Here is a 26,494-nt window from a genome sequence, read left to right on the forward strand (position 1 = left end):
TGGAAGGCAGGTCGATTCATACTCAGCAAGGCTTCTTTCTAGCATGTTCTCCACATAGCTAAGGAGATGAGCTTGGCACTTCTCAGGTGGCCCTTAGCATCTCCCGGGAGAGCATGAATGACTCAGACTCCACCCAGCCACACTCCAGAGACAAGGATTCACTTCTCAGGGATGGTCCAGGAACCAACCCGATCTTCATTCTCCTGGTGATTCTAACACAGAGCCAACCCTGAGCATTTGATGAAAAAATAAATAGCAAACCCACAGTAGATGGAGACCTTTCTTAGTGCTAGAAGGCTGGCATGGAAAAGGCCTTCCCTTCTGTTTTGTTTCCACTCTTCTTCTCCTCCTCCTCCTCCTCCTCCTCCATCTTCTCATTCTCCTCCTCCTCCTCCTCTCCTCTGCCTCCTCCTCCTCCTCCTCTCCCTCCTGCCTCCTCTCCTCCCTCCTCCTCCTCCTCTCTCTGCCTCTTCCTCCTCCTCTGCCTCCTCCTCCTCCTCTGCCTCCTCCTCCTCCTCCACCTCCTCCTCCTCCTCTGCCTCCTCCTCCTCCTCTGCCTCCTCCTCCTCCTCTGCCTCCTCCTCCTCATGCCTCCTCCTCCTCCTCTGCCTCCTCCTCCTCCTCCTCTGCCTCCTCCTCCTCCTCTGCCTCCTCCTCCTCCTCTGCCTCCTCCTCCTCTGCCTCCTCCTCCTCCTCTGCCTCCTCCTCCTCCTCCTCTGCCTCCTCCTCCTCCTCTGCCTCCTCCTCCTCTGCCTCCTCCTCCTCCTCCTCCACCCTCCTCCTCCTCCTCACCTCCACCTCCTCCTCCTCTCCTCTGCCTCCTCCTCCTCCTCTGCCTCCTCCTCCTCCTCCTCCTCTTCCTTCTTTTTAAATAAAGCTGAAGGCATCCATCCCAGGGTAAAAAGCAGAGTAGAGAATCAAAGGGGAGGAGGTTGGAAAATGGAATACCCGTGTTCTTATTTTTGAATGTTTATTTTACTAATTCATTGTTGGATAGAGACAGAGATAGATAGAGAGGGGAGAAAGAGGGAGGGAGAGAGGGAGAGACACAGAGAGATGCTTGCAGCCCTGCTTCATAGGTAGAATCCAAGGGCTTGAACCTGGGTTAACCATGTGCCCCACCATTCAGCATCACCCAGCCTTCAGACATATTTTCTTGTCTTTTAATTCTTTCTTTTTTTTTTTTTTTACTTGTGATTAATAGTGGGTCACAAAAGTGTAAGATGACAGGGTTTAGCTCCACACTGCACCCACCTCCTAAAGATAGTCACCAGAGTTCTCACAAGGCTTACAGACAGTTGTCCTGTTACTGGTTTTGTTTTTGTTTGCTTGTTTGCAAGTTCATGTACCTCAGTTCTCTAGTTTCCACACATGAGTGAAACCAGCTGGCAGTTGACTTTCATCTCTTTCCTTATTTAACTAAGCATCATCACCTCAAGTTCCATCCATTTTGTCCCAAAGAACACACTATCATCCTTTTTGACTGCAGAGTAGTAGTCCGTGGAGTAAAGACCCCATCAGCCCATGAGCCAGTCACCCCTTGATGGGCATTTATTGCCTTTGAGTTAGCTCAGGGGGTGATAGCTGACCACAGCCCCACCCCCCTCAGAGAGGACAGAGGTGGGGGAATAGCAGAGCAGCGGTGGACAGGGGATGGAGAAGGGTCACTGAGCTCTGCCTCTCCCACATCCGAAGCTTCTCTGCCTGCGTGCTGCCAGCCTTGACCCGGGCTCTCCTCTCCACCAGGTTCACCAGCTCTGTCCTCTACCAGGGCCTCATCATGCACATGGGCCTGGCAGGCAGCAACATCTACCTGGATTTCACCTACTCTGCCCTGGTGGAATTCCCGTCGGCCCTCCTCATCATGCTCACCATCAACCGCATCGGCCGCCGCTACCCCTGGGCCGCGTCCAACGTGGTGGCAGGGGCAGCCTGTCTCACCTCCGTCTTTATCCCCCACGGTAAGTTCTGGGTCTTTTCACTCCTTCAAACCTTCCAGAGAGGACGGCAGCTCTGCCAGTGTGTTGACTCGATTATTAAAATTATTATTAAATATTTTATTTTTATGGAACCAGGCAGTGGTGCATCTGGTTAAGTGCTCACATTACAGTGTGCAAGGGCCCAGGTTCAAGCCCCTGGTCCCTACTGGGCTTCAGGTGTCTCTCTGTCCCTCTCCCTCTCTCTCCCCTCCCCTCTCAAATTCCCTCTGTCTCTATCCAATAACAAATAAAAAATATTTTTTAAAAATTTTAAATTTATTTTATTTATTCATTTCTTTCTATTTTCTTTTTTTTAATATTTATTTTATTTATTTATTCCCTTTTGTTGCCCTTGTTGTTTTATTGTTGTTGTTATTATTGTTGTTGTTGTTGGATAGGACAGAGAGAAATGGAGAGAGGAGGGGAAGACAGAGAGGAGGAGAGAAAGACAGACACCTGCAGACCTGCTTCACCGCCTGTGAAGCGACTCCCCTGCGTGTGGGGAGCCGGGGTTCGAACCGGGATCCTTATGCCGGTCCTTGTGCTTTGCACCACCTGCGCTTAACCCGCTGCGCTACAGCCCGACTCCCTTATTTATTCATTTCTTTTGGATAGTGACAGAAAGAAACTAGAGGGGGAGGGGGAGAGAGAGAGGGAGAGAAAGAGAGAGAGAGAGAGGCCTGCAGACCTGCTTCACCATTTGAGAAGCTTCTCCCCTGTAGGTGGGGACTGGGGCCTGAAACCCAGATCCCTGCACATAGTAACATGTGCATTCTACCATATCTTGACATCAGCCCAAGTAGGTGCATGCTGGAATTCTAACTTATTGGGGTAGCCAACCGTGCACTTATGTTAAGTAACTAATTCTGCGGAGATTTCTGTGCAGTGGTGTGAAGCCAATACAAGCACATTCCCAGCGCACAGTGGAATCTTTTGTAGTCCACCCCACCCACAAGACAGGGCAGGGCAGAGAGGACCACACACTCATGCGAACAGAAAGGGGGAGGGGGAAACAGAGAGATACCTGCTGCCCTGCTTCACCACTCATGAAGCTTTCCTCCTGCAGGTGGGGACCAGAGGTTCCAAACTGGGTCTTTGTGCTCGGGAATGTGAGCGCTTAACCAGGTGCATCACCACCTGGCCCCATTTATTCATTTATTTTGCCTCCAGGGTTATCGCTGGGTGCCAGTGGCCGCGTTACAAATCCACTGCTCCTGGTGGCCATTTTTTCCATTTTATTGGATAGGACAGAGAGAAATTGAGAGAGGAGGGGGAGATAGAGAGGGAGAGAGACAGAGAGACACCTGCAGCCCTGCTTCACTGCTTGTAAAGTGTCCCCACTCCCCTGCAGATAGGGAGCCGGACTCTCAAACCCGGTTCCCTGTGCGTCATACTAGGCACACTCACGGGCTGCTTCACCTCCCAGTCCACCTGAATTGTCTTTATTCTACTTCCTCCCTCCCTCCCTCCCTCCCCCTTTCTCTCTCTCTCTCTCCCTTCTGTCCTTCCTTCCTTCTTTCCTTTTTTATTGTTCTGCCTCCAGAGTTATCTATCACTGGGGCTCAGTGCCGGCTCTATGAATCCACTGTTCCGGAGGCCACTTTTTCCATTTTTTTTTCTTTCTATTTTTTCTATTTGACAGAACAGAGAGAAATTGAGAGGAAGTGGGGGAGAGAGAAAGATAGACACCTGAAGACCTGTTCCATCGCTCCTGAAGCTTCCCCCTGCAGATGGGGAGTGGGGGCTCGAACCCGAATCCTTGCATGTGGTGGTCTGTTCCACCACCAGGCCCCCAGTTGCCTTAATTCTACACAAGAGATGGCGTGGCTTCCTCGTTCTGCTCTGCACTGGGGGCGTCCTGCCCGGGGCTCCATGTGAGACGGGCCATGTGCAACGCGTCCCTCTGCCCTCCCAGATCTGCAGTGGCTGAGAGTCGTGGTATCCTGCTTGGGCAGAATGGGCGTCACGATGGCCTACGAGATGGTGTGCCTGGTGAATACTGAGCTGTACCCCACCTTCATCAGGTGAGACCACCTCCCTGGGCTGAAGGCTGGGCGACTGGCTAAGACCACGGCTGGCTGCCCGCCTGGCGCACAAACTAGAGAAGGTGAGGACGACAGTGGCGGGGAGCAAGGTCACGAGTCACGGCGTGGGAGGGGAAGGCACAGAGTCCCCGGGGTGAGGGCCTTGCAAGACAGGACGAGAGGAGGTAACCGGGGCAGCTCTAGGAAGGGCGGTAATGAAAATGCAAAGCCTGAAGCCCCAGGTTCGATCCCTAGCACTACACCTGTCAGAGCTGAGTGTTGTCTGCATGTTCTCTCTCTCTCTCTCTCTCTCTCCTTCTCTCTCCTCTCTTTCATACAAAAAAATAAATAAATCTTGCAGCGGGGGGCTGGGAAGTGGTGTTCTGTGTGCAAGGATCTCCCTATCTCCCCTCCCCTCGCAATTTCACTCCAATTAAAAAAAAAATGAAAAAGTGGCTGGCAGGAGCAGTAGATTTGTAGCACCACATTGACCTCCAGTGATATCCCTGCTTGCAGAAAATAAATAAATAAATAGATTTACAAATAAATATATCTTCCTCTTAAAAGTGTGTAAGGGTCCAGGTGGGAGCACATCTAGTTAAGCACACATGGGATCATGGGCAAAGACAATCACCCCAGCTCCCACAGGCAGAGGGGAAGCTTCGTGAATGGGAAAACAGTGCTTCAAGTCTCTCTCACTCACTCTCTCTCTTTCTCCCTCTCTATCTCCCCCTTCCCTCTCAATTTCTCTCTGTCTCTATCTAATAAGATTTTTTTAAATCACATAAGTAAGTTAATAAATTGTGAAGCTGTTAATCCCATGAACTTTCCAGAAATGCATTGTGAGGGATGCAGATTAAATCATCAAGAAAGGTCCGTCTGAAATAAGGTTCGCGGGGACCTGCGAAAGGAAAGGAGGCCAGGGGGAGGAAAAATCTCAGAGCAAGAGCAAGTGCTCAGCCCATCTGAAGCGCTCTGAGGCAGTTGTAAGGGGATGGTGTTAGGAAGGCCGTCAGGACAGGACTGACTGTGAGACTGAGTAGAATACGGCAGATTAGATCTTGTCCTCAGAGCAGTGGGAATGGATTGCAGAGATTTAAAGGGGGGACAGGTAGTGGCACACGCGGTTGATGGCACAAGTCAATGTGAGCAAGGACCCAGGTTCCAGCTCCCGGTGCCACCTGCAGGAGGGCAGCTTCACAAGCAGTGAAGCAGGGCTGCAGGGGTCTCTCTGTCTCATATCCCCCTTCTCTCTGAATTTCTCTCTAGCCTATCAAATAAAAGAAAGGGGGGTGAGCACAGGGTGCAAAGCACTTCCCCTAACACTCAGAGAGGCATCATCTAGACAAGCCCCCGGGGAATAGGGGCAGAGGCCCTCAGACCCATCAGCCTGGGCCCGTTGCATGCATGTCTGGGCGGGGTAGCCAGGGCACCGCCAGGTCAGGCGTGAAGGGCTCTTCGTGCACTTTAGGAACCTGGGTGTCCTCGTCTGCTCCTCTATGTGTGACATCGGCGGCATCATCACGCCCTTCCTGGTCTACCGGCTGACAGACCTGTGGCAGGAGCTGCCACTGGTGGTGTTTGGTGAGGCGATCTCAGAGGGGTGGTGGTGAGATCCTCAGGACGGGTGTCGGGTCTGTGGGTGACATCAGGGTGGGTGTCGGGTCTGTGGGTGACTTCAGGGTGGGTGTCGGGTCTGTGGGTGACATCAGGGTGGGTGTCAGGTCTGTGGGTGACTTCAGGGTGGGTCTCAGGTCTGTGGGTGACATCAGGGTGGGTGTCAGGTCTACGGGTGACATCAGGGTGGGTCTCAGGTCTGTGGGTGACATCAGGGTGGGTGTCATGTCTGTGGGTGACATCAGAGTGGGTGTCAGGTCTGTGGGTGACATCAGGGTGGGTCTCAGGTCTGTGGGTGACATCAGGGTGGGTGTCAGGTCTGTGGGTGACATCAGGGTGGATGTGAGGTCTGTGGGTGACATCAGGGTGGGTGTCAGGTCTATGGGTGACATCAGAGTGGGTGTCAGGTCTGTGGGTGACATCAGAGTGGGTACTATGTCTGTGGGTGACATCAGGGTGGGTGTCAGGTCTGTGGGTGACATCAGAGTGGGTGTCAGGTCTGTGGGTGACTTCAGGGTGGGTCTCAGGTCTGTGGGTGACATCAGGGTGGATCTCAGGTCTGTGGGTGACATCAGGGTGGGTGTCAGGTCTGTGGGTGACATCAGAGTGGGTCTCAGGTCTGTGGGTGACATCAGAGTGGGTTTCAGGTCTGTGGGTGACATCAGGGTGGGTGTCAGGTCTGTGGGTGACTTCAGGGTGGGTGTCAGGTCTGTGGGTGACATCAGGGTGGGTGTCAGGTCTGTGGGTGACATCAGGGTGGGTCTCAGGTCTGTGGGTGACTTCAGGGTGGGTGTCAGGTCTGTGGGTGACATCAGGGTGGGTATCAGGTCTGTGGGTGACTTCAGGGTGGGTCTCAGGTCTGTGGGTGACATCAGGGTGGGTGTCAGGTCTACGGGTGACATCAGGGTGGGTCTCAGGTCTGTGGGTGAACCTACACAATGTACCAATGCAAGGTCCCCTCCCCACTTGCTCACCCCTTTCTCTTCCTAATCCAAGTTTGCCAAGATAGAAATCAAGAGGCACAGCTGGGAAATTCCTCCTGTTTCTCACCTGGTACTAAACCAGGTACTAACTGGTACTAAAACCAAGCCTCCCCTCCCCCTCCTCCTCCTCCCCCCTCTCCCTCCCCCTCCTCCTCCTCCCCCCTCTCCCTCCCCCTCCTCCTCCTTCCCCTCCCCCTCCTGCTTCCCCTCCCCCTCCTCTTCCTTGCCCTCCCCCTCCTCCTCCTCCACCTTCCCCTCTTCCTCCTCCTCCTCTTCGAGGCATTTTCAGAGGAAGTTCTCCACTGACCTGCCCATTAGCCTGCCAGCTCCAAGTCAGTGATAGAACGCACCCTCCAAACAGACCCCAGGAGTCCTGCACATTCCAGCTTAATAACAACAAGCTGGGGAGAGAGCATGGAGAGCAGCTCTGCCCTGGGACACAAGTGCAGTCTCGTCCCTTGGGGTTGGCCATGGACATCTGTAGCCCAGATCCGCCCCCCCCCTCGCCCACCCCAGCTCCTGCCCTCTAGATCCTTCCATCCAGAAGCGGGAGACCATCTTGGCCACTCCGCCACATGGGCACTGAGTGAGAGTGGCCACGGGGTCAGCGGGAAACATCTGCGTGGGGAAGAGGTGCTTTTTGTCTCCCTCCCTCGAGTCCTCCTGAAGAGAGCATGGACAGACCCACGGCCAGAGGTCCAGGAGTTTGAGCTGCCTTCCAGTCTTTGAAGTGGTCGCAAAGAGGATCCCTAGCTTCTTCCGTGCTGCTGGTGGTTCTGGCTTCTTCCCTCTCCACCCTTCTGTTTGAGCCAGCTAGCAGGAAGCAAGACTGGCAGTCTGGCATTCAGAACTTTCTTCCCTTTCTCTTCCACATAAGAAAGGAATGTTAAGTGGGGTCTGGCCTTAGCCAGGAAGCAGCAGTCCAGAAGTCTGAAATCCAACAAGCCAACATGTTGGGCAAGTCTCAGTTGAGTGAGCTCTGGGCAAGTGGAAGAGGAACAGGATGTCTGGCACACCGTCTCGGTGAATAGGATGCAAACGGGGGTGCTAAATGATTTCCCCAAGAGTCCCCTGGGTGAGGGTGACCAAAGCCACCTAAATGTCTCCCGCTCCTGGGTGACAGGTAAGGTGAGGAGTTAGGACTGTGGGCCCATGGCAAGTGTGCGGGCGAGACCCAAGTGCCTTACAAGCAGGGGTGCTTCTCAGCGTCCTGCCAGGCTGGTGATGTAAGGACGTGAGCGTTCTTATCATGGGGGATCCCCCAGCATCACAGGGACAGTGGAACCCCTGGGCTCCAAAATGAGCAAGAGAGAGCAAGACTGGGGCCAGGGGAAGAGTGCCCCCACCACTTAGCTGTGACCTGTTGGTGCCTTTTGTAATGGTGCAAGAATAGAACCCAGCATGTGTGTGTGTGTGTATGTTATAATGCACATTATAATATGCATAAGTTGTATATACAATATATATATATATATTTATATATAATATTTTATTGCCACCAGCATTATTACTGGGGCTCAGTGCCTGCATGAGGAATCACCACACCTGGAAGCCATATTTTCTTTCTTTCTTTCTTTCTTTCTTTCTTTCTTTCTTTTTTTTGCACATATTGTAGTTTTATTTTCACACACATTACTACAGTTGAGCTCAGCAAATGCAGTATTATAATTGTTTTGGTGATTTGCATTTTACCAGTTTTACTTTCTTTTGCAGTCATTTCTTTCATTTTTTATTTATAAAAAGGAAACAGTGACTAAACCATAGGATAAGAGGGGTACCACTCCACACAATTCCCACCACCAGAACTCTGTATCCCCTCCCCTCCCCTGATAGCTTTCCTATTCTTTATCCCTCTGGGAGCATGGACCCAAGGTCATTGTGGGAGCAGAAGGTGGAAGGTCTGGCTTCTGTACTTGATAAGACAGAGAGAAGTTGAGAGAGGGGGAGATAGTGAGGGAGAGAGACAAAGAGACCCCTGCAGCAATTGCTTCACTAATTATGAAGCTTCCCCCCTGCAGGTAGGGAGCCAGGCTTGAACCCTGGTCCCTTTATGTGGTAACGTGTGCACTTAACTAGGTGCGCCAACACCTGAGCCCGCCTGTATATTTTTATATAATTTATTGGACAGAGATAAAGAAAATTGAGAGGGGAGAGAGAAAAAGAGAAAGAGAGAGAGGAGAGATACTCGCAGCCCTGCTTCACCACTTGTGAAGCTTCCCCTGTAGGTGGAGACCAGGAGTCTGAACCTGGGTCTTTGCACCTGTGGTAACATGGGGGCTCATCTGGGTACACAGGTCACCTCCCTGCACACACACTCACACATACACACACTCACACACACACACTCACACTCACACTTACACACAAACACACACACTTACACACACATGTACTCACCCACATACTCTGACTCACACTCACACACTTACACATTCACTCACTCACACACTCACTCTCACACACACACATCACACACACACACACACACTCACACACACACTCACACTCACACACTCACTCTCACACACACACTCACACACACTCACTCTCACACACTCACACACACCCACACATACACACACACTCACACACTCACTCTCACACACACTCACACACACACACACACTCACTCACACACTCACACTCACACACTCTCTCACACACACTCACACACTCACTCTCACACTCACTCTCACACACTCACTCTCACACTCTATCCAGAGACAAAGGGAAGAACCTGACTGAAGTAAGCCAGAGCCGTGGGGTCCGGCCCTGCTCTGGATGGCGTCTTGCAGTCCGTCTGCCCTGCAGCTCTGCTCGCTGACATCATCAGCTGCCGACTCCTCTCTCTGCTCCCGCTCTCTATCTGCAGGGTCCTACTCCTTCTTCCCTTACCCCCCCCCACCGCCCCACCCGGTTATGTTCAGACTCCACAGCAGCTTAAGATTGCAGCCATGTCCTCCAGCCGACAATAACCTGGACTCAAAACGTTCAGGTGTTTCCTTTCCCTATAAGGAGCCGTGGCCCAGCAGGGCTGAGAACCGGCCAAGTGCTGAGGACGGACACTGGGGAGGCGCGGTGGGCTGGGGGCGAGCTGATGTCCAGGGAGGAGGGCGGGCTGGCCTCGCCACACAGCTGCCTGGCACCATTTGCGTCCGCTTGTTTTCAGGTGTGCTGGGCTTGATTGCGGGGCTGCTGGTGCTCCTCCTCCCCGAAACCAGAGGCAAGGCCTTGCCCGAGACCATCGAGGAAGTCGAGGCCATGCGGAGGTAAGGAGCCGGTGCTCACGCGTGCTGCTCAGGACTCGAACTCTGTAGCCAGTGGGAGAGAGTCCACTGAACGCACCCCTCCAGCCCCCACACCGAGGCCCAGCCAACATCAGCATCAGGAGCTTGAAAAAACAAAGAAAGGGGGGAGTCGGGCAGGGGGGTAGCACAGCGGGTTAAGCGCACACGGAGGTGAAGCAGGTCTACAGGTATCTGTCTTTCTCTCCCCCTCTCTGTCTTGCCCTCCTCTCTCCATGTCTCTCTGTCCTATCCAACAATGACGACATCAATAACAACAGTAATAATAACTACAACAATGATAAACAACAAGAACAACTAAAGGGGAAAAACAGCCTCCAGGAGCAGGGGATTGGTGGTGCAGACACCGGGGCCCCAGCCATAACCCTGGTGGCAAACAAACAAGAAAATTAAAATGAGAGAGAGAGTCTATGGGGCCCAGATGGTGGTATACATGTGAGAGTGCACATGTTGGGGGCTGGGCAGTAGTGCAGCGGGTTAAGCGCAGGTGGCACAAAGGTCAAGGACTGGCAAGGGGAGTCCTTTCACAGGCGGTGACGCAGGTCTGCAGGTGTCTATCTTTCTCTCCCCCTCTCTGTCTTCCCCTCCTCTCTCCATTTCTCTCTGTCCTATCCAGCAATGACGACATCAATAACAACAACAATAGTAACTACAACAGTAAAACAACAAGGGCAACCAAAGGGAAAATAAATAAATAAATATTTTAAAAGAAAGAAAAAAACGAAGCAAATAGAAAGGAGACAGGCAGACAGACAGACGGGGAAAAGGAAGACATACAAAGAAAATAAAAAAGAAAAGGACACGGTACTGTAAAATAATGAAAACACTACAGGAAGAGGCCCTTTCGGTCATGGTGAAGCAAGGCCTTTGAAAATCCAACAAGACGCACATGAAAAGGATTACGATCACAGGTCAACAAATGAAGTAGATTTTTTTTTTCCAGTTTGGTGGATAGGACAGAGAGAAATGGAGAGAGGAGGGGGAAACAGAAAGGGAGAGAGAAAGACAGACACCTGCAGACCTGCTTCACCGCCTGTGAAGTGACTCCCCTGCAGGTGGGGAGCCGGGGGCTCAAACCGGGATCCTTGACCATAGTACTGTGTGTGCTTAACCGGTGCACTACTGGCCTCCCGCTTTGAAGTAGACATTTAAACAGTTTATTTTGAGCTGGGGAGACAGCATTATGGTTCTGCAAAAGACTTTCCTACCTGAGGCTCTGAGGTCCCAAGTTCAATCCGCAGCACCACCATCAGCCAGGGCTGAGCAGGGCTCTGGTGTATCTTTTGTATCTTTCTTTTTGTATCTCTCTTCCCTAAAACTAAAATAAATAAAATAAAAGGATAATATGATAATATGGGGTCAGGTGGTGGTGCACTCGATTGAACTCATTACTGTGCACAAAGACCTGGGTTCAAACCCTCAGTCCCCACCTTCAGAACAGGAAGCTTCATGAGCGGTGGAGCAGAGAAGCAGGAGTCTCTCCTTCTCTCCCCCGCCCCCAACTCTCGTTGTCTTGGGCCCTTTAGCAAAAAAAGAGAAAAAAAAGATCAATAAGTTTACTTTCATAAAGTTAGTAATTCTGCACTGATAAATTACCTAAAAATAAATAACAACCTCAGAGAAACCATTGATTCCTCTCCAGAGGACTGATTTCCCCAATAGAGCAAGGGTACTAAACAGGTCCATTAAGAGCAACCACTTAGTAGGGGGAAGAAATGAACAAGGGACTTCAACAGATAGTCCAGCGAAAACAGAAACAGCTCCAAGATGAACAAAAGTGAAGTGGCCTCCACACTGAGAGACAAGCAGCTACTCAGAGGACTCAGGAGGTGGGGGTGGCAGGAATGAGGGGAGTCAGGCTGCCTCACATTTCAGAAGACGTCTACATTTGAAACCTCCATGACATTTGTAAGAGCCAAAACCTGGAAGCAACCTAGATGTCCAACAACAGACGAGTGGCTAAGAAAGTTGTGGTCTACACACACAGTGGAGTACTATTCAGCTATGAAAAATGATGAATTCACTTTCTTCACCTGCTCTTGGATGGAGCTCGAAGGAATCCTGTGAAGTGAGATCAGCCAAAAAGAGAAGGATGAGGATGGGATGGTCTCACTCATAGATGGAAGTGGAGAAATAAGCACAGAAGGGGAAACACAGAGCAGGTCTTGGACTGGGTTTTGTGTCTTGCATCAGAGTAAAGGACTGTGAGGGGATGTGGGAGGCTTTCAGGTCCTGGTGCTGATAGCAGAGGACTGAGAGGTTTTACACATGTATCAGGAACTGTACTTACTATAAATTATGAATCCCCCAGTTAAAAAGACAAATCAGTGTGTGGCCATGACTAACAGTTCCAACTTCTAAGAAGTGACATGTGCAAAATGGCCTGCAGGATTCTTCAGCTAATGCAAATCTTTACATTGATTTTATTGGTGCGGGGGTGGGGGGTGACTGCTAGTCTTTAACACAGAGGTACAGCCTCTCATCTCCCCTTGACTGGTGTCTAGGAAACACGGTAGAATCCCAATGTCCCTTCATCCTGTCCCTAAAGCTATTTTTACTGGTGGACTTAAGCCATTCACATCTAGGGTAATTATTACTTATAGCCATTCTTGGTTTTGTTTTGACATTGCTTTATGTTCTCTTCGATGCTTTTCCTGTTGTTATTTTTATTTATTTATTTATTCTCTTTAGTTGCCCTTGTTGTTTTATTGTTGTAGTTATTATTGTTGTCATCGTTGTTGGATAGGACAGAGAGAAATGGAGAGAGGAGGGGAAGACAGAAAGGGGGAGAGAAAGATAAACACCTGCAGACCTGCTTCACTGCCTGTGAAGAGACTCCCCTGTAGGTGGGGAGCCGGGGGCTCGAACTGGGATCCTTACGCCGGTCCTTGTGCTTTGTGCCACGTGCACTTAACCTTCTGTGCCACCGCCCAACTCCCTCCTGTTGTTATTTTATGTGAGTGGTGTTCTGTAATGGTTGTGCCTACTGTACATGTGTCTCCCATTTGTCTCTGTGTTATATTTTTGTTTCTGTGGTCATCATGAGTATCATGAATATTGTGTCTAACTTACTATCGCTACAAGAACCTTTTTCAAGCTGGACTTGGTTCACCAACATTGGGCTGCCACCTTCCCTGTGTCTGGTTTTCCCTGTCGTTGTTATGTTGCTGGTTCTGTTGTAATACTGATGGTCATATTAAAAGTTGACATTTGGGGGCCAGGTGGTTAAGCGCACACATTACAGTGCATTAGGACCCAGGTTCAAGCCCCTGGTCCCCACCTGCAGGAGGAAAGCTTCACAAGTGGTGAAGCTGGGCTGCAGGTGTCTGTCTGTCTCTCACCATCTCTATCTTCCCCTCTCTTTCAATTTCTCTCTGTCTCTATCCAGTAGTAAATAAAAATCTTTAAAAAATAATAAGTAAATAAAATAAAAGTCGAGATTCCTTTGCTCCTTTTTTTTTCTAGTGGGACTCCTCTTAGTAATTCTTGCAAGGCAGGTTCGACGGTGGCAAATTCCTTCATTTTATGAATGTTTGAAAAGATCTTTATTTGAAGGATAATGTATCAGAATACAGAATTTGTGGCTGGCAATTTTACCTTTTAATACTTTGAATATGTCATTCCACTCCCTCCTTGCCTCTAGGGTTTGAGATGAGAAGTCTGACGCAAGCCTGATGCTTCTGCCTGGGACTTTCTTTCCCTGGCAGCCTGCAATATTTTTTCTTTATCTCTGGTTTTAGATAGTTTTACAGTGATGTCTCTTGTTGTGTGTCATCATTTTGAATTCAAGAATATAGATGTGCATTCACATTCTTGGATTTCTATATTTTGACCATTGCTCAGGTGTGGACATTTTTCTTTTAAAATTTTGAATATGTCCTCTGCTCCTCTCTCTCTCCATCTTTCTGATGGAGTCTGCTATTTCATTGAGAAGTGCTTCATTTTTTCCTAAGCTTTTCCTCTCCAAGATTTTTAAATTCAGAGAGTGTGGTCGTGTCTGCTAGTGTTGATATTCTCCCCTCCACCTGGTTAAGTCTACTTCTGAGGCCTCTTACCTCAACCTGAACTGCATTCAAAGTGTCCTTTAGGCCCTGAAGTTCTGTTTGGAGTTTTTCTGTTTGTTTCCTGTACTTCGTAATTCTTTAGTAAAATGATCACTGAGTTTTTGAATCTTGACTTTAGTTTCTTGAATTGAGTCCATAATGAGTTTTCCAAACTCTGTCTCTGTCATTCTTTCTGGATCTGTGTCTGTCTGGTGGTCAGGGGTTTCTGTCACAGCTGTCTGTGTTTCCATCTCCTCATTCAGTGTGGGCTTTGTTGTGGTGCCAGCAGGAGGCACTGCAGCCAAGGTGCTCCATTTCCCAGTCTGCATATCTTGGTGAGGGGAGGGAGGTGTTCTCCTGAGCCCCCAGGCTGGCTCTGTGGCCCTGATGTCAATACCGGGGTCTCCCCTGCTGCTGTCCCAGCCTCTGTGCGGCAACCAACAGCAGTGGAGACTCCGGTTGTAAACTGGTGAGTTTTTAGGTGATTTTCTTTCTTTTTAGCCGTCTTTCTGTTGCTAAAACTCAGGAACACACCAAGAAGTGGTGTGTCTCCGCAGCAGATCTAATTTGGTGCCTGCCTGCTCTCTGAGCATAGGTTGGTTGGTGTTCAGTCCTGGGAATCACTCCCTCACTCTGTTTCCATTTACAAGCCACATGTATCTGTACTCACTTGTGGCCTGGGTGGTTTTCTTTACTTTCTTTTTTTTCCCCCATAAAAACTCGTTTCTTTCATTTAGACCCAGAAGTGGTAAGCTTCAGCTGCCAAGCCCCCAGTCTGCTACCAGCCGTTCCTGAGTCTGACCTTTTAGTCCCAGGAATTTCTCCCTCACCCACTTTGTGTCCATGAGCCACGAGTGTCTGTACTCACCTGTGGCTTGGTGAGTTTTTGAAGAGATACTCATTATTTTATTGTTTACAGGTGATTTTTGTTGCTTTTCCTAGTTGATGGGAGAGAACAAGACATGGATGATACTACTTCACAGCCACGCCCTTCCCTAAAGCGATGTCTTTTAACTCCACGAAGGATGGAGGGGAGGGGGACAGAGAGATAAGTCCGCTAGTAGGACATCTTTCTTGACATAAATGAGGCCTAGGACAGAGAGCTGGTGCACCACATGGGGATACCACATCAACAGGGGAAGCTCTGCAACTGTGATATCTCTCCTCCTCAACCTCCCCCAGAAAAAACTGACCCAGATTGATCCAATCACACAAAGCAAAAAATATATTGATATGCACTTATCAGGAGAGTTCTGTATTCCAAGATACAGTAATAGCAAAAGAAACACAGAAAGTACACATCATCTGTGGTATGTGTGTTTGGCTTTTCTTACTTGAATGGGAGGGCCTGTGTTTACCTATGTCTTGCACATGTATGTCTGTGTATACACAGATACAGGCACACTTGCATCGTCTCTGTGCCTGGAAGAATTTACAAAACCCCATGGTACTGTCTGTGGAGTCAGGTGACTAGGGGATGTAGATGGAAAGGAGACTTTCCAATGCATACCTTGTCATACTTTCTGGGGGGTTGTTTTTAATATATGCAATGCCAGAAAATGAACCCAGAGCCTTGTGAATGCATAAAGGGTTTCCTGGCTAAATTTTTCTTTTTTTACGGATTTAATGATGATTAGCAAGTTCCTTAGATAAGAGGGGTACAATTCCACACAGTTCCCACCACTAGTGTTCCGTATCCCATCCCCTCCATTGGAATCTTTTCTATTCTTTTTGAAATTTCTTTATTGGGGAATTAATGTTTTACATTCAACAGTAAATATAATAGTTTGTACATGCATAACATTCCCCAGTTTTCCATATAACAGTACAATACCCAGTGAGGACTGGGTCCTCTGCCATCCTTTTTGAACCTGTATTCTCCCCACCCCACCCCCCACCCACCCCAGAGTCTTTTACTTGGTGCGATACACCAACTCCACTTTAGGTCCTACTTGTGTTTTCGCTTCTGTTTTTCAACTTCTCCCAGGGAGTGAGATCATCCCATATTCATCCTTCTGTTTCTGACTTATTTCAGAAGCTTTTCTATTCTTTATCCCTCTGGAAGTATGAACCCAGGTTCATTATGGGGAGCAGAAGGTGGGAACTGTGGCTTCTGTAATTGCTTCTCCGCTGGACAGGGGTGTTGGCAGGTGGATCCACACCCCCAGCCTGTCTCTGTGTTTCCCTAGTGGGGCAGGGCTCTGGGGAGATGTGGTTCCAGGACACATGGGTGAGGTTGTCTGCCCAGTGAAGTCAGGTTGGCATCATGATAGCATTTTCAACTTGGTAGCTAAAAAGCATTAAGACATAAAGCAGAACAAACTGTTTAAAAATCAGGAACCTAAAGGCAAGAATAGAGCAGATGAGATTTGTGGTCTCCATTTTTGGGAAAAGGCCAGTAGGTCTATTTTAGGTCTATTCCAAGGGGGCCCATGACTTTACTAGTTTTTGCCTGAGCCCAACAGCTAACATGCAGGTGGGTTAAAGGTACTGTCTGGGAAGATGGTGTCAGAGTTGGAAATAAGACTAGAAAGCTGGATCAAGAAAGAGAGTAGCTCCCAAATATGGGAAAAGTATCTAAATACTATTAACTGTAACGACCATCTATCTCACCTGGTAGCCATGCTCAGCACAGGAGCCCATGTAACCTCTGCATCCCTACAGGCCTGAGCCCACATTCTGTGGTCACGGCTAGGAGCATTCCAGGCTGCCCTCACCTCAGGACCTGTCTTCCTCAGTATCAGAGTGTGTTCACCCAGCCTCCCTTTAGAGAATGGGGCAGTCCTGACCATTGCTGCTACACATTGCAAGGTGCCAGAGAGGCCCACAAGTGGGTCCACAATGCTGTTCCTGATGGGAATGATCAGCAATGGCGGAGAGCGGGATCGCTGACCCAGTATTTAGTTAGTTAGTTAGTTATTCATTTTTATTGCCACCAGGGTTATCACTGGAACTTGGTGCCTACACTATAAATCCACCACTCCCAGTGGTCAGGGTTTTTTTAGACTTTTTTTCTTCTATTTTTATTAGATAGAACAGAGAGAAATTGGGGGTCAGGCAGTAGCTCAGCAGGTTAAGCACACGTAGCACAAAGTGCAAGGACTGGCGGGAGGATCCCGGTTCGAGCCCCCGGCTCCCCACCTGCAGGGGAATCGCTTCACAGGCGGTAAAGCAGGTCTGCAGGTGTCTGTCTTTCTCTCCCCCCTCTCTATCTTCCCCTCCTCTCTCCATATCTCTCTGTCCTATCCAACAACGATGACATCAATAGCAGCGATAATAATAACTACAACAATGATAAAACAACCAAGGCAACAAAAGGGAAAAAACAGCCTCCAGGAGCGGTGCATTGTGGTGCAGGCACCGAGCCCCAGCAATAACCTTGGAGGCAAAAAAAAAAAAAAAAAAAAACCAGAAAAATTGAGAGGGGCAGGGGAGGTAGAGAGGAAGTGAGAAAGAGAGACGCCTGCAAACATGCTTCACCATGCATGAAGCATTCTCCCTGCAGGTAGGAGTGGAGGCCCATACCTGGGTTGTTGTGCATGGTAATATTTATGCCTGGCCCCCTAGCTCCATTTTTTGTATGCTCTAAACTTTCAGAGATGGGGGGAGAGAGAGAGACTGGGAAGAGCTGCCACAGTGCCACTCCACCTCCCACAGAGCTAGCTCCCTGCGGTCCCTGCGGTCCCAGGGATCAGAGCCTGGCCGTGCACACAGGAAGGCATGCTGTCTACCCACTGAGCTCTCTCCTAAGCCCTCACGTCTAGTTTCTGAGTATTCAGCCATATGAAACTGTTCAGAAAGTAAGTCTTTTTGAAAAAATATATATTCTCAGTAGAGAGAAATGCATGTGAGACAGTTCCCACAATCCGTTGGCAGAGGTCTTTTTTGATTTATTTCACCCCTACTCCATCGAGGCCCCTTGGCGTCATGGAGTGAAGAGAAACTCAGCCTTTGTGGCAAACGTCTCCATTTAACATGCCCTCCTGGCTGGGCAAACGCAGCTGCAGAAGCCTCTTGGTGGTCTGAGGCTTTTCCTAGAACTTGGAGCTTGGGCATGGAAGAGACCTTTGATTCCAGCCCAGACCACAGGCTGGCCCCCTGCCCCACACCAGGGTCCCACACAGCACCAATTCAAGTGGAAATTTTCCACATTAGCTGGATTTCCAAGACCTGCCTTTGAAAAATCAAAGGGCTTGGGAGCATCGAGCAGGCGTTTCTCACTGATGGTTTGCAGGCACGGAGTGGTGGTCCTGCCTGTTGTGGGGCATGTCTGCAGGACACTCACAGTCTCCATGTACACTTACATAAAAGCCTGTAACAAGACAGTCTGTGCGCCCAATACACGGCACAGCAGAGTGCATTGCAGTGTACATTCAACGGGCAACAGAGTGTATTTTTTAATTCTATTTTTATTTTAGTGAGCAAGAATTACAGAGAGAAGCAGAGAAAGACCACAGCCCTGCTGAGCTCTGACTGATGGTAGTGCTGAGGGTTGATCCTGGGACCTCAGAGCCTTGGGCAGGAGTGTCCTTTGCATTATTATTATTATTATTATTATTATTATTATTATTATTATTATTATTTTACCCAGAGCCCTGCTGAGCTCTGACTGATGGTAGTACTGAGGGTTGATCCTGGGACCTCAGAGCCTTGGGCAGGAGCATCTTTTGCAGAGTTATTATTATTAATCATTATCATTATTATTATTTTCCCCAGAGCACTGTTCAGCTCTGACTGATGGTGGTGTCAGGGGTTGAGCCTGGGACTTCAGAGTCCCAGGACAGGCAGTGACGTCTTTTGCAGAACCTCCGTGCTGTCTCCCCCACCTTGTAATGGAATGTAAAATACTATATTATACATTGCCGTGTTGGTCCGGGAGGTGATGCAGCAGATCGAGCACTGGACTCTCAAGCGTACGTTATTTTGTTATACCATATTGCATCCTATCCTATTAATTATACTATATTGCATGTTTATATGGGTGGACATTTGGAGTTCAGACCTTTTACAAGGACCTCAGAGGTCACTCAGTGGTAGCAAACACATGAGAAGTCCCAGTTTCAATCCCAGCACCAAAAGCTCGAGTTCAGCTGGAACCACAAGATTTGTTTTAAAAGAAAGCCTTACTATACGCCACCTCCGCACAGCACCCCTGCACACAGCAATTCTGAAAGCTGCCCCTGCCCCTAGAATTGGGAACCGGACAAGGGTCTCCACTGTTACTCAACACAGATCCTGAGGTCCTCACCGCTGCAATCAGACAAGAAAGAGACAGTAAAGGCAAACAGCTTAGATAAGAAGAAATCCAGCGATCGCCACTTGCTGATGACATGACATTATACTTAGAGAACCCCAAATCACTCCACCAAAAACTTCTGGAAATAAGCATTAAATTCAGTAGAGTGGCAGGATACAAAATCAATACGTATAAATCGGTGGCATTTCTATAAGCAAACAAGGAGTCTGAGGGAAGGGAAACAGAAGACGCAATCCATTTACAATTGAACCCCAAAAGAGAAAACACCCTGAGGTGAATCTCACAAAAGAGGTGAAAGCTCTTTACAACAAAAACTACAGGACGTCGCCAAAAGAGACAGAGAATGTCTCACAGCAGTGGAGGAACCTGTCCGGAATTAAACCAGCTCCCCCTGCTCCATGCTGCATGGCTGACACTGTGGTCTGTTTACATAATCGTTGTTTTGCCCGAGACCCGCCCTGCCTGCAGGGTATTGGTTAATCCCACTGGTTAGAACCTTCGCCACAGCTGGTATGGAGGCTTTCTACCTTTCTGCTCTTTTCTCCACCCCCTCTCCTAGCCACTTCCTTTTCCCACTTGTCACTTACGGATAAAGAGATATATAAAGGCGTTGTCTCTGAACAATAAAGGCCTTGCATTGCGTTCCTGCTCCGCCACGAGTTCCTGGTCTCTCTCCCTTGTCGCTGAGTAAGCAGCAGCCCGGGTTGGCTCCGGTCGAGTTCTTTCCAACCCAGAGAGCACGTGTCCGGGAAGAAACACCCCCAACGCTAGCCTGACAAGAATCAACATTATTTAAATGGCCATTCTACCCAAAGCAATCTACAGTTTTGATGCAATCCTTATCAAAACTCTTGGTGGCATTTTGCAAGCAAACGGAACAACTGGCCCAAAGATTTGTGTAGAACCACAGACAGCCACAGGTTGCCACAGAGCTTCTGAGAAAAAGAGAAAGAGAAAGGAAAAAAAAAAGACAGTGACAAGAATGTCATGTGCTTTATACTCAGACAATCTCCAAACACATGTCTGAGACACGAGAAGAGAAGAAAGGTCTTGTGGGAGCCTGGGGGCTGGCGGAGGCCAGGGGAGACCACGAGGGCAGGGTTAGGTCTGCGTGAAGGGTCTCCCACCCCCTCGAGAGGCCTCTGGGTGCCAGAAAGTCTGCCTGGGTCTGTCTGGAGAGGCAGACCCAGGCACAGAGGCAGGGGGTTAGGTGCAAGGTAGAGAGACACCCCTCCCTGCAAACGACACTGGAAGGAAGGGTGCAAAGACAGCATGGAGTTTCTGGCACTCACCTGAGCTCATTGCCAGAATGTTTCCTTTCCTCCCCAAGGCAGGGCTGGCCCACCGGGCTTCTTCTTGCCTGAGCTTTAAGTAGATATGATATTAATTTATAAAATTATAAGATAACAGGGGTATGATCCCACACTATTCCCACCACCAGACTTTTGTGCCCCCATTCCCTCCAATGGAAACTACAGTGGCGGGGAGTCGGGCGGTAGCGCAGCAGGTGAAGTGCACATGGTGTGAAGCACAAGAACCAGCATAAGGATCCCGGTTCGAGCCCCCGGCTCCCCACCTGCAGGAGAGTCATTTCACAGGCAGTGAAGCAGGTCTGCAGGTGTCTGTCTTTCTCTCCCCCTCTCTGTCTTCCCCTCCTCTCTCCATTTCTCTCTGTCCTATCCAACAATGACGACATCAGTAACAACAATAACTACAACAACAATGAAAAAACAAGGGCAACAAAAGGGAAAATAAATAAATAAATATAAAAAAATTTTGAGAAGAAAAGAAAAGAAAAGAAAAGAAAAGGGAAGGGAAGGGAAGGGAAGGGAAGGGAAGGGAAGGGAAGGGAAGGGAAGGAAAGGAAAGGAAAGGAAAGGAAAGGAAAGGAAAGGAAAGGAAAGGAAAGGAAAGGAAAGGAAAGGAACTCCAGTGCTTCTCCCATGGTCACAGATATGAGCTGACATGGGCTATCTGTCTACATGTATGCATATATTTTTTCCTACTTTTTCAGTGGCCCTGCCTTCACTTCTTTCTAGTTCACTCCTACACCTATTATTACAAGTGTCTTTCCTTTTTTGCTCTTCTCTCTCAGATCTGTGCCTGACTTCCTCTAGTGTTTGCCAGTTTCACTTCCCTTTCATTGATGGTAAAAAAAAAAAAATAAAAACAAGATTCCTGGTGACAGACCCTTTGAGTCCTGGTGGAATGGGGGCACAAAGCTCTCTCTCTGGTCTTCTTCTCCTAATATTTCACACACACACACACACACACACACACACACACACACACACACACACACACACACACACCGGGAATATGGACCCAAATTCTTTTTGAGGTTCAGAAGGTGGGCGTTCTGGCTTCTGTCATTGCTTCTCCACTGGACATAGGTGTTGGCAGGTGGATCCACACCCCCAGTCTGTCTCTGTCTCTCCCTAGTGGGGCAGGGCTCTGGGGAGGGGAGGTTCCAGGATACATGGGTGAGGACGTCTGCCCAGGGAGGTCAGGATGGCGTCACAGTAACACCTGTAACTTGGTTTCACCTGCTCAGGGCCACCTCCTTGAACCCAATACCCCCCGACACACACACACTGGGCAGGGGTCATCAGCCTCCTTTCACATCTGCAAATGAGACAACACAGAGATCAGATGCTCGCCCAGAGCTGCGGGGGACAGAAGCAGGCTCCCAGGTGGGGGACGCAGGGCGGGGTCCCCCCTAGGGGCCGCACATGAGGCCAGGCAGTCTGGCTGCTGTGCTCAGGTCCAGGATCCTGTTAAGGGTGCTGTTTCCAGATGTGGCTGCAGTCCTGCTGTCCTGTTTTCACTGCTTTTCCTTCTGTCACTGTCGGCATCACTGCTGTTACTTAGTTGTGTTGCAGCTGCTGCTAGTTTTTTAACTGACCACCACTTCAGACAGAAATTGGGAAGAGGGAGTCGGGCGGTAGCGCAGCGGGTTAAGCACATGTGGTGCAAAGCATGAGGACCGGCATAAGGATCCCGGTTCGAGCCCCCGGCTCCCCACCTGCAGGGGAGTCGCTTCACAGGCGGTGAAGCAGGTCTGCAGGTGTCTGTCTTTCTCTCCCCCTCTTTGTCTTCCCCTCCTCTCTCCATTTCTCTCTGTCCTATCTAACAATGACAACATCAGTAACAATAATAACTACAACAACAATAAAAAAGACAAGGGCAACAAAAGGGAAAATAAATAAACAAAATTTAAAAAATAAAGAAGTTGGGAAGAAGACAGACACAGGACAACAGAGACTCTAACAAGGTTCTTTTAGTCTTGACTCTCTTTGTTGCCACCAGGGTTGGTTACTACTGGGGCCCAATGCCTGCCTGGTTCCACTCCTCATAGAGGCCTTTTTTTTCCCAATTTTTTTTCTTTATTGGAAGGATGAATTGTTTACAGTAGAAAGTAAAATATAGTAGTGGGTACATGTGTAACCTTTCTCAGTTTTCCACATAAAACTCCAAACCCCCACTCAGGCCCTCCTCCTCCATCAAGTTCCAGGACCTGACCACTCCCCCACCCACCCCCAGAGTCTTTTGCTTTGGTGCAAACACCGACTCCAGTCCAAGTTCTGCTTTGTGTTTCCCCTTCTGTTCTTACTTCTCCACCTCCGTCCATGAGTGAGACCATCCCATCTCCATCCTTCTCTCTCTGGCTGATCGCATTTCACAGGATTCCTTCAAGCTCCATCCGGGATGAGGTGAAGAAGGTGAATTTTCACCATTTTTAATAGCTGAGTAGTATCTACCTTTCTATTAACTTACTTTAATTAATTTTTACTAGAGCACTATTCAGCTCTGGCTTATAGTGGTGCAGGGGATTGATGAACCTGGGACTCTGGAACCTCAGGCATGAGGGTCTCTTTGCATAACCATTACGCTATCTACGCTACCTGCCTTTTTTTTTTTTTAACCTATCATCTATCTGTGTCTACAGCTCATTAAATAAATTTTAGAGCTTGGCTCCTAGATAGAAAATTGTCGGTTTATCTTCCCATATCAGTTCCCCACCAAACTGTCCATTTTCTTCTTTTTTTAAATTTAATCTATTTATTGTTGGGTAGAGAAAGAGAGAAACTGAGAGGGGAGTTATGAGAGAGGAAGCATCTCTGCTTTACCACTGAAGGTGGGGACCAGGGGCTTGAACCCGGGCTCTTGCACACTGTAGTGTACATGCTTAACCAGAGGCACCACTGCCTGGCCCCCTCCATTTTCTTTGAGAGAATCAGCGACTGTCCGGTCCTGGATAAAACTTCCGTGTCATTCAGTGGCCGTCTCCTTTACCAGAGTGTCTGTTTGTTTCATTCCTGCAGACCAAGAAAGAGGAAGCGAAATGTGATTTACCTCCAAGTCAAGAAGCGAGACATTTCCCTCCACTGAGGACCGAGATGGGGGCTCATGCAGTGACCTCTCCCTGATGACACAGGCTCAACAGTCGTCCCCTAAGCCTGACACCCCAGCCACGGGTCACTGCGAGCCCTCCCAGCTGGACCTGCGGCCCTGGAGCTGCAGAATCCCTGTACCTGGAGGAACATAGCCGCCACGCCCTCCAGCCCCTCGGCCTCCGGCTCCCCTGTCTCACTGTCAGGGCTGCTGGTTTGCTGAGATAGCTTCCTCTCTGAATTATCTTTTCTCCGCTTCTTCATCTTCATCTTCAGGGGGTATTGTGGGCCCTGAAGACAGATTAAGAAACAATTTCATTAATCATACTTTTATTTATGTAATTTTCTGTAAGAAACTGATAACACCTTTTAAAAACAGGTTTTAGCATGTGTCTAAAATTCTGTATGGAGGAGGCTTGGTGGTAGCACACCCAGTAGAGGACACATGTTACAGTGTACAGCAATCTGGGTTCAAGCCCCCAGTCCCCACCGGCAGGGGAGAAGCTTCGCACGCAGTGAAACTGATGGTGTCTGTCTTTCTTCCTCTCGAACTCCTCTCCATTCTTGATTTCCCTCTGCACCCATGCAAAAATAAATCAATAAATAAAATTTAAAAAATAAATAAATAAATAGCTGGGGCCAGTCGGTGGCGCACTGCACACTACATTGTGCAAGGATCCAGGTTCAAGCCCCTGGTCCCCAGCTGTAGGAGGAAAGCTTCATGAGTGGTGAATCAGAGCTGCAGGTGTCTGTCTCTCTGTATTTTCCCCTTTCAATTTCTGTCTCTATACAATAATAAATAAATAAATAAATAAATAGAAACGTTTAAAAAAACAATTTCCAGTCACTAAAGTGGGTGATCAGAGAACCAGTTTCCTTGAAAAACAAAGCCCCCGTGTTCACACACTGCCCAAACGGCATGTGTGCACGAGCCTTGGCATCGGATGTCAAGAAATGTTCAAATGTATTATGATCTGGGCTGGCTGAGTGATAGTCTGGTAAATATATGTACAGGGCCAGGTGGTGTTACACCTGGTTAAGCGAACACATTACCAAGTCAAGGACCTGGGTTCAGTCCCCCACTCCCCACCTGCAGGGGGTGACACTTCAGGAACTGTGAAGCAAGTACTGAAAGTGTCTCTCTGTCTCTCTCCCTTTCTACTCCCCCAACTTCTCAGTTTCTCTCTTTCCTATCAAATAAAGAATAGAATAAGACAGATGCTAGACTGATAGACAGACAGGGTGATATGTCATGGCGGCTGAGAAGCCTGCGTACTGGAGGCCCAGGAAAGTCAGTGACAACCCCCAGTCCAAGCCTGACGGCCAGGGAACCAAGGGGGCCCAGCGATGCAGCCTCCAGCACCAGAGCAGAAGACAGGTGCCCCTCTGTCTCAGCAGGCAAGGCAGGGAGGGGAGGCAGGAAGCAGGCCTCCCACCTCCAGCTCCCCTGCACGGCTCAGCCTACTGGAGTCTGGGCGGGGTCCACCCACGCTGGGATGGACATCTGCTTCCCCGAGCCACTGGTTCAGAGGCTGATCTCCAGAAACATCCTCACAGGCACACCCAGAAGTCCGACCTCTGGCCAGGCAGGACCACACATGAAACTAAGCGTCACAGAGCAGGGTCCCGAGGGTGTGCCGCCGAACGGGCCGTGGGGGCTGCCTGCCGTGCGGAGCCAGACAAAGGCCTTTCCATCTTTCTCTCACGCCGACCTCAGTGAAGAGAGCAGAGTGCTAGACACAAGCACGGAGTCAGCTAGTCTGAGCAAGAAAGGCTATCACGTATAGGAGACAAACGACTAACCATGGACCACAGATACTAGCTAGAGATGACTGACTAACCATGGGCTGCTAACCATAGACTATTAACCACAGATGACTAACTGTTCGCTACTAACCAGAAATTACTAGCCATGAACTACAGACACTAAGCATGGATGACTATGGACTCCTAACCATTTCTGCTAATGGACTACTAGGTGCAGATTACTAACCACAGACTGCTAACCACAGACTACTAACTGTAGACTACTAACTGCTGACTGCTAATGATGAACCACAAAAGTTTAACTATAGGTGACTAACTGTGGACTACTAACCTTGAGTTACTAACAATAGAGGCATAAATACAGACTGCTAGCCATAAACCACTAACCATGATGACTAGCCGTGGGCCACTAGCCACAGACTACTAACTAACTAATGGACTACAGGTACTAGTTGCAGACTACTAGCTAGAGGCCACTTCAGACTCATGTTAAACTGCTAGCCTGAAACTACTAGCCATGGGCTGCTAGCCACATTCTGTAAACACCAAACCACTAAATACAGACCATCAACCACAGACTACCCATGGACTGCTAAGCACAGACTACTAGTCACCAACTGCTAACCACAGATCACTAACCACTGGCCTGACCACTGCTCAGTTCAGATGTGTAGTGCATCAGATCATGTCTAGTCGTGCTATTTCTAACTACTGAGCACCAGGGCCATGGGCCAGCCAGCCACAAGCCATCAGGTCACTGTGACAGCGAGGATGTAGGGCCCACTGCCATGGGGGACCAGGTGGTGACACACTCCCTGTGGAGAGCGTGTCCCCCACCAGCACAGCAAGGACAGTCCGAGCTGGGCCTGTGAGCCGGGTGGGACGGTGTCCCCGGCAGGCGACACTTGGGGGTTCCCAGTACTAGGGATTTGCCACGGAGGGAGGAAGGGTCTGTGCAGAGATGCAGCAGGGGTGGGGTGGGAGACCCCACAGCTGGCATGCTGGAGCTTCCTCCTGTGGCTGAGGGGACCTAGCAGGGCCTGGATATCGTGAGGAGAAAGTGGGAGGGGCACAGGAGTCGTGGACAGGCCATGTGCAGGGACGGAGCAGGGTGAGAGGGGACAG

At 49.3% G+C, this 26,494-nt stretch overlaps 1 protein-coding gene across 1 annotated transcript in view; it reads left to right on the forward strand.

The window, feature by feature from the left end:
- Window positions 1-24,243, forward strand: part of LOC103125407 (solute carrier family 22 member 2) — a 40,743-nt gene extending 16,500 nt beyond the window's left edge. The window contains exons 5-9 of the mRNA XM_060205118.1: window positions 1,747-1,961; window positions 3,895-4,003; window positions 5,475-5,587; window positions 9,773-9,872; window positions 23,534-24,243. Coding sequence (XP_060061101.1) covers window positions 1,747-1,961; window positions 3,895-4,003; window positions 5,475-5,587; window positions 9,773-9,872; window positions 23,534-23,600 — 604 coding nt within the window. The 3' untranslated portion in view covers window positions 23,601-24,243. The remainder of the gene's footprint in view (window positions 1-1,746; window positions 1,962-3,894; window positions 4,004-5,474; window positions 5,588-9,772; window positions 9,873-23,533) is intronic.
- Window positions 24,244-26,494: the final 2,251 nt, after the last annotated feature.

The sequence above is a fragment of the Erinaceus europaeus genome, chromosome 13 (genome assembly GCF_950295315.1).
Source record: "Erinaceus europaeus chromosome 13, mEriEur2.1, whole genome shotgun sequence".
NCBI classification, from domain to species: Eukaryota; Metazoa; Chordata; class Mammalia; order Eulipotyphla; family Erinaceidae; genus Erinaceus; species Erinaceus europaeus.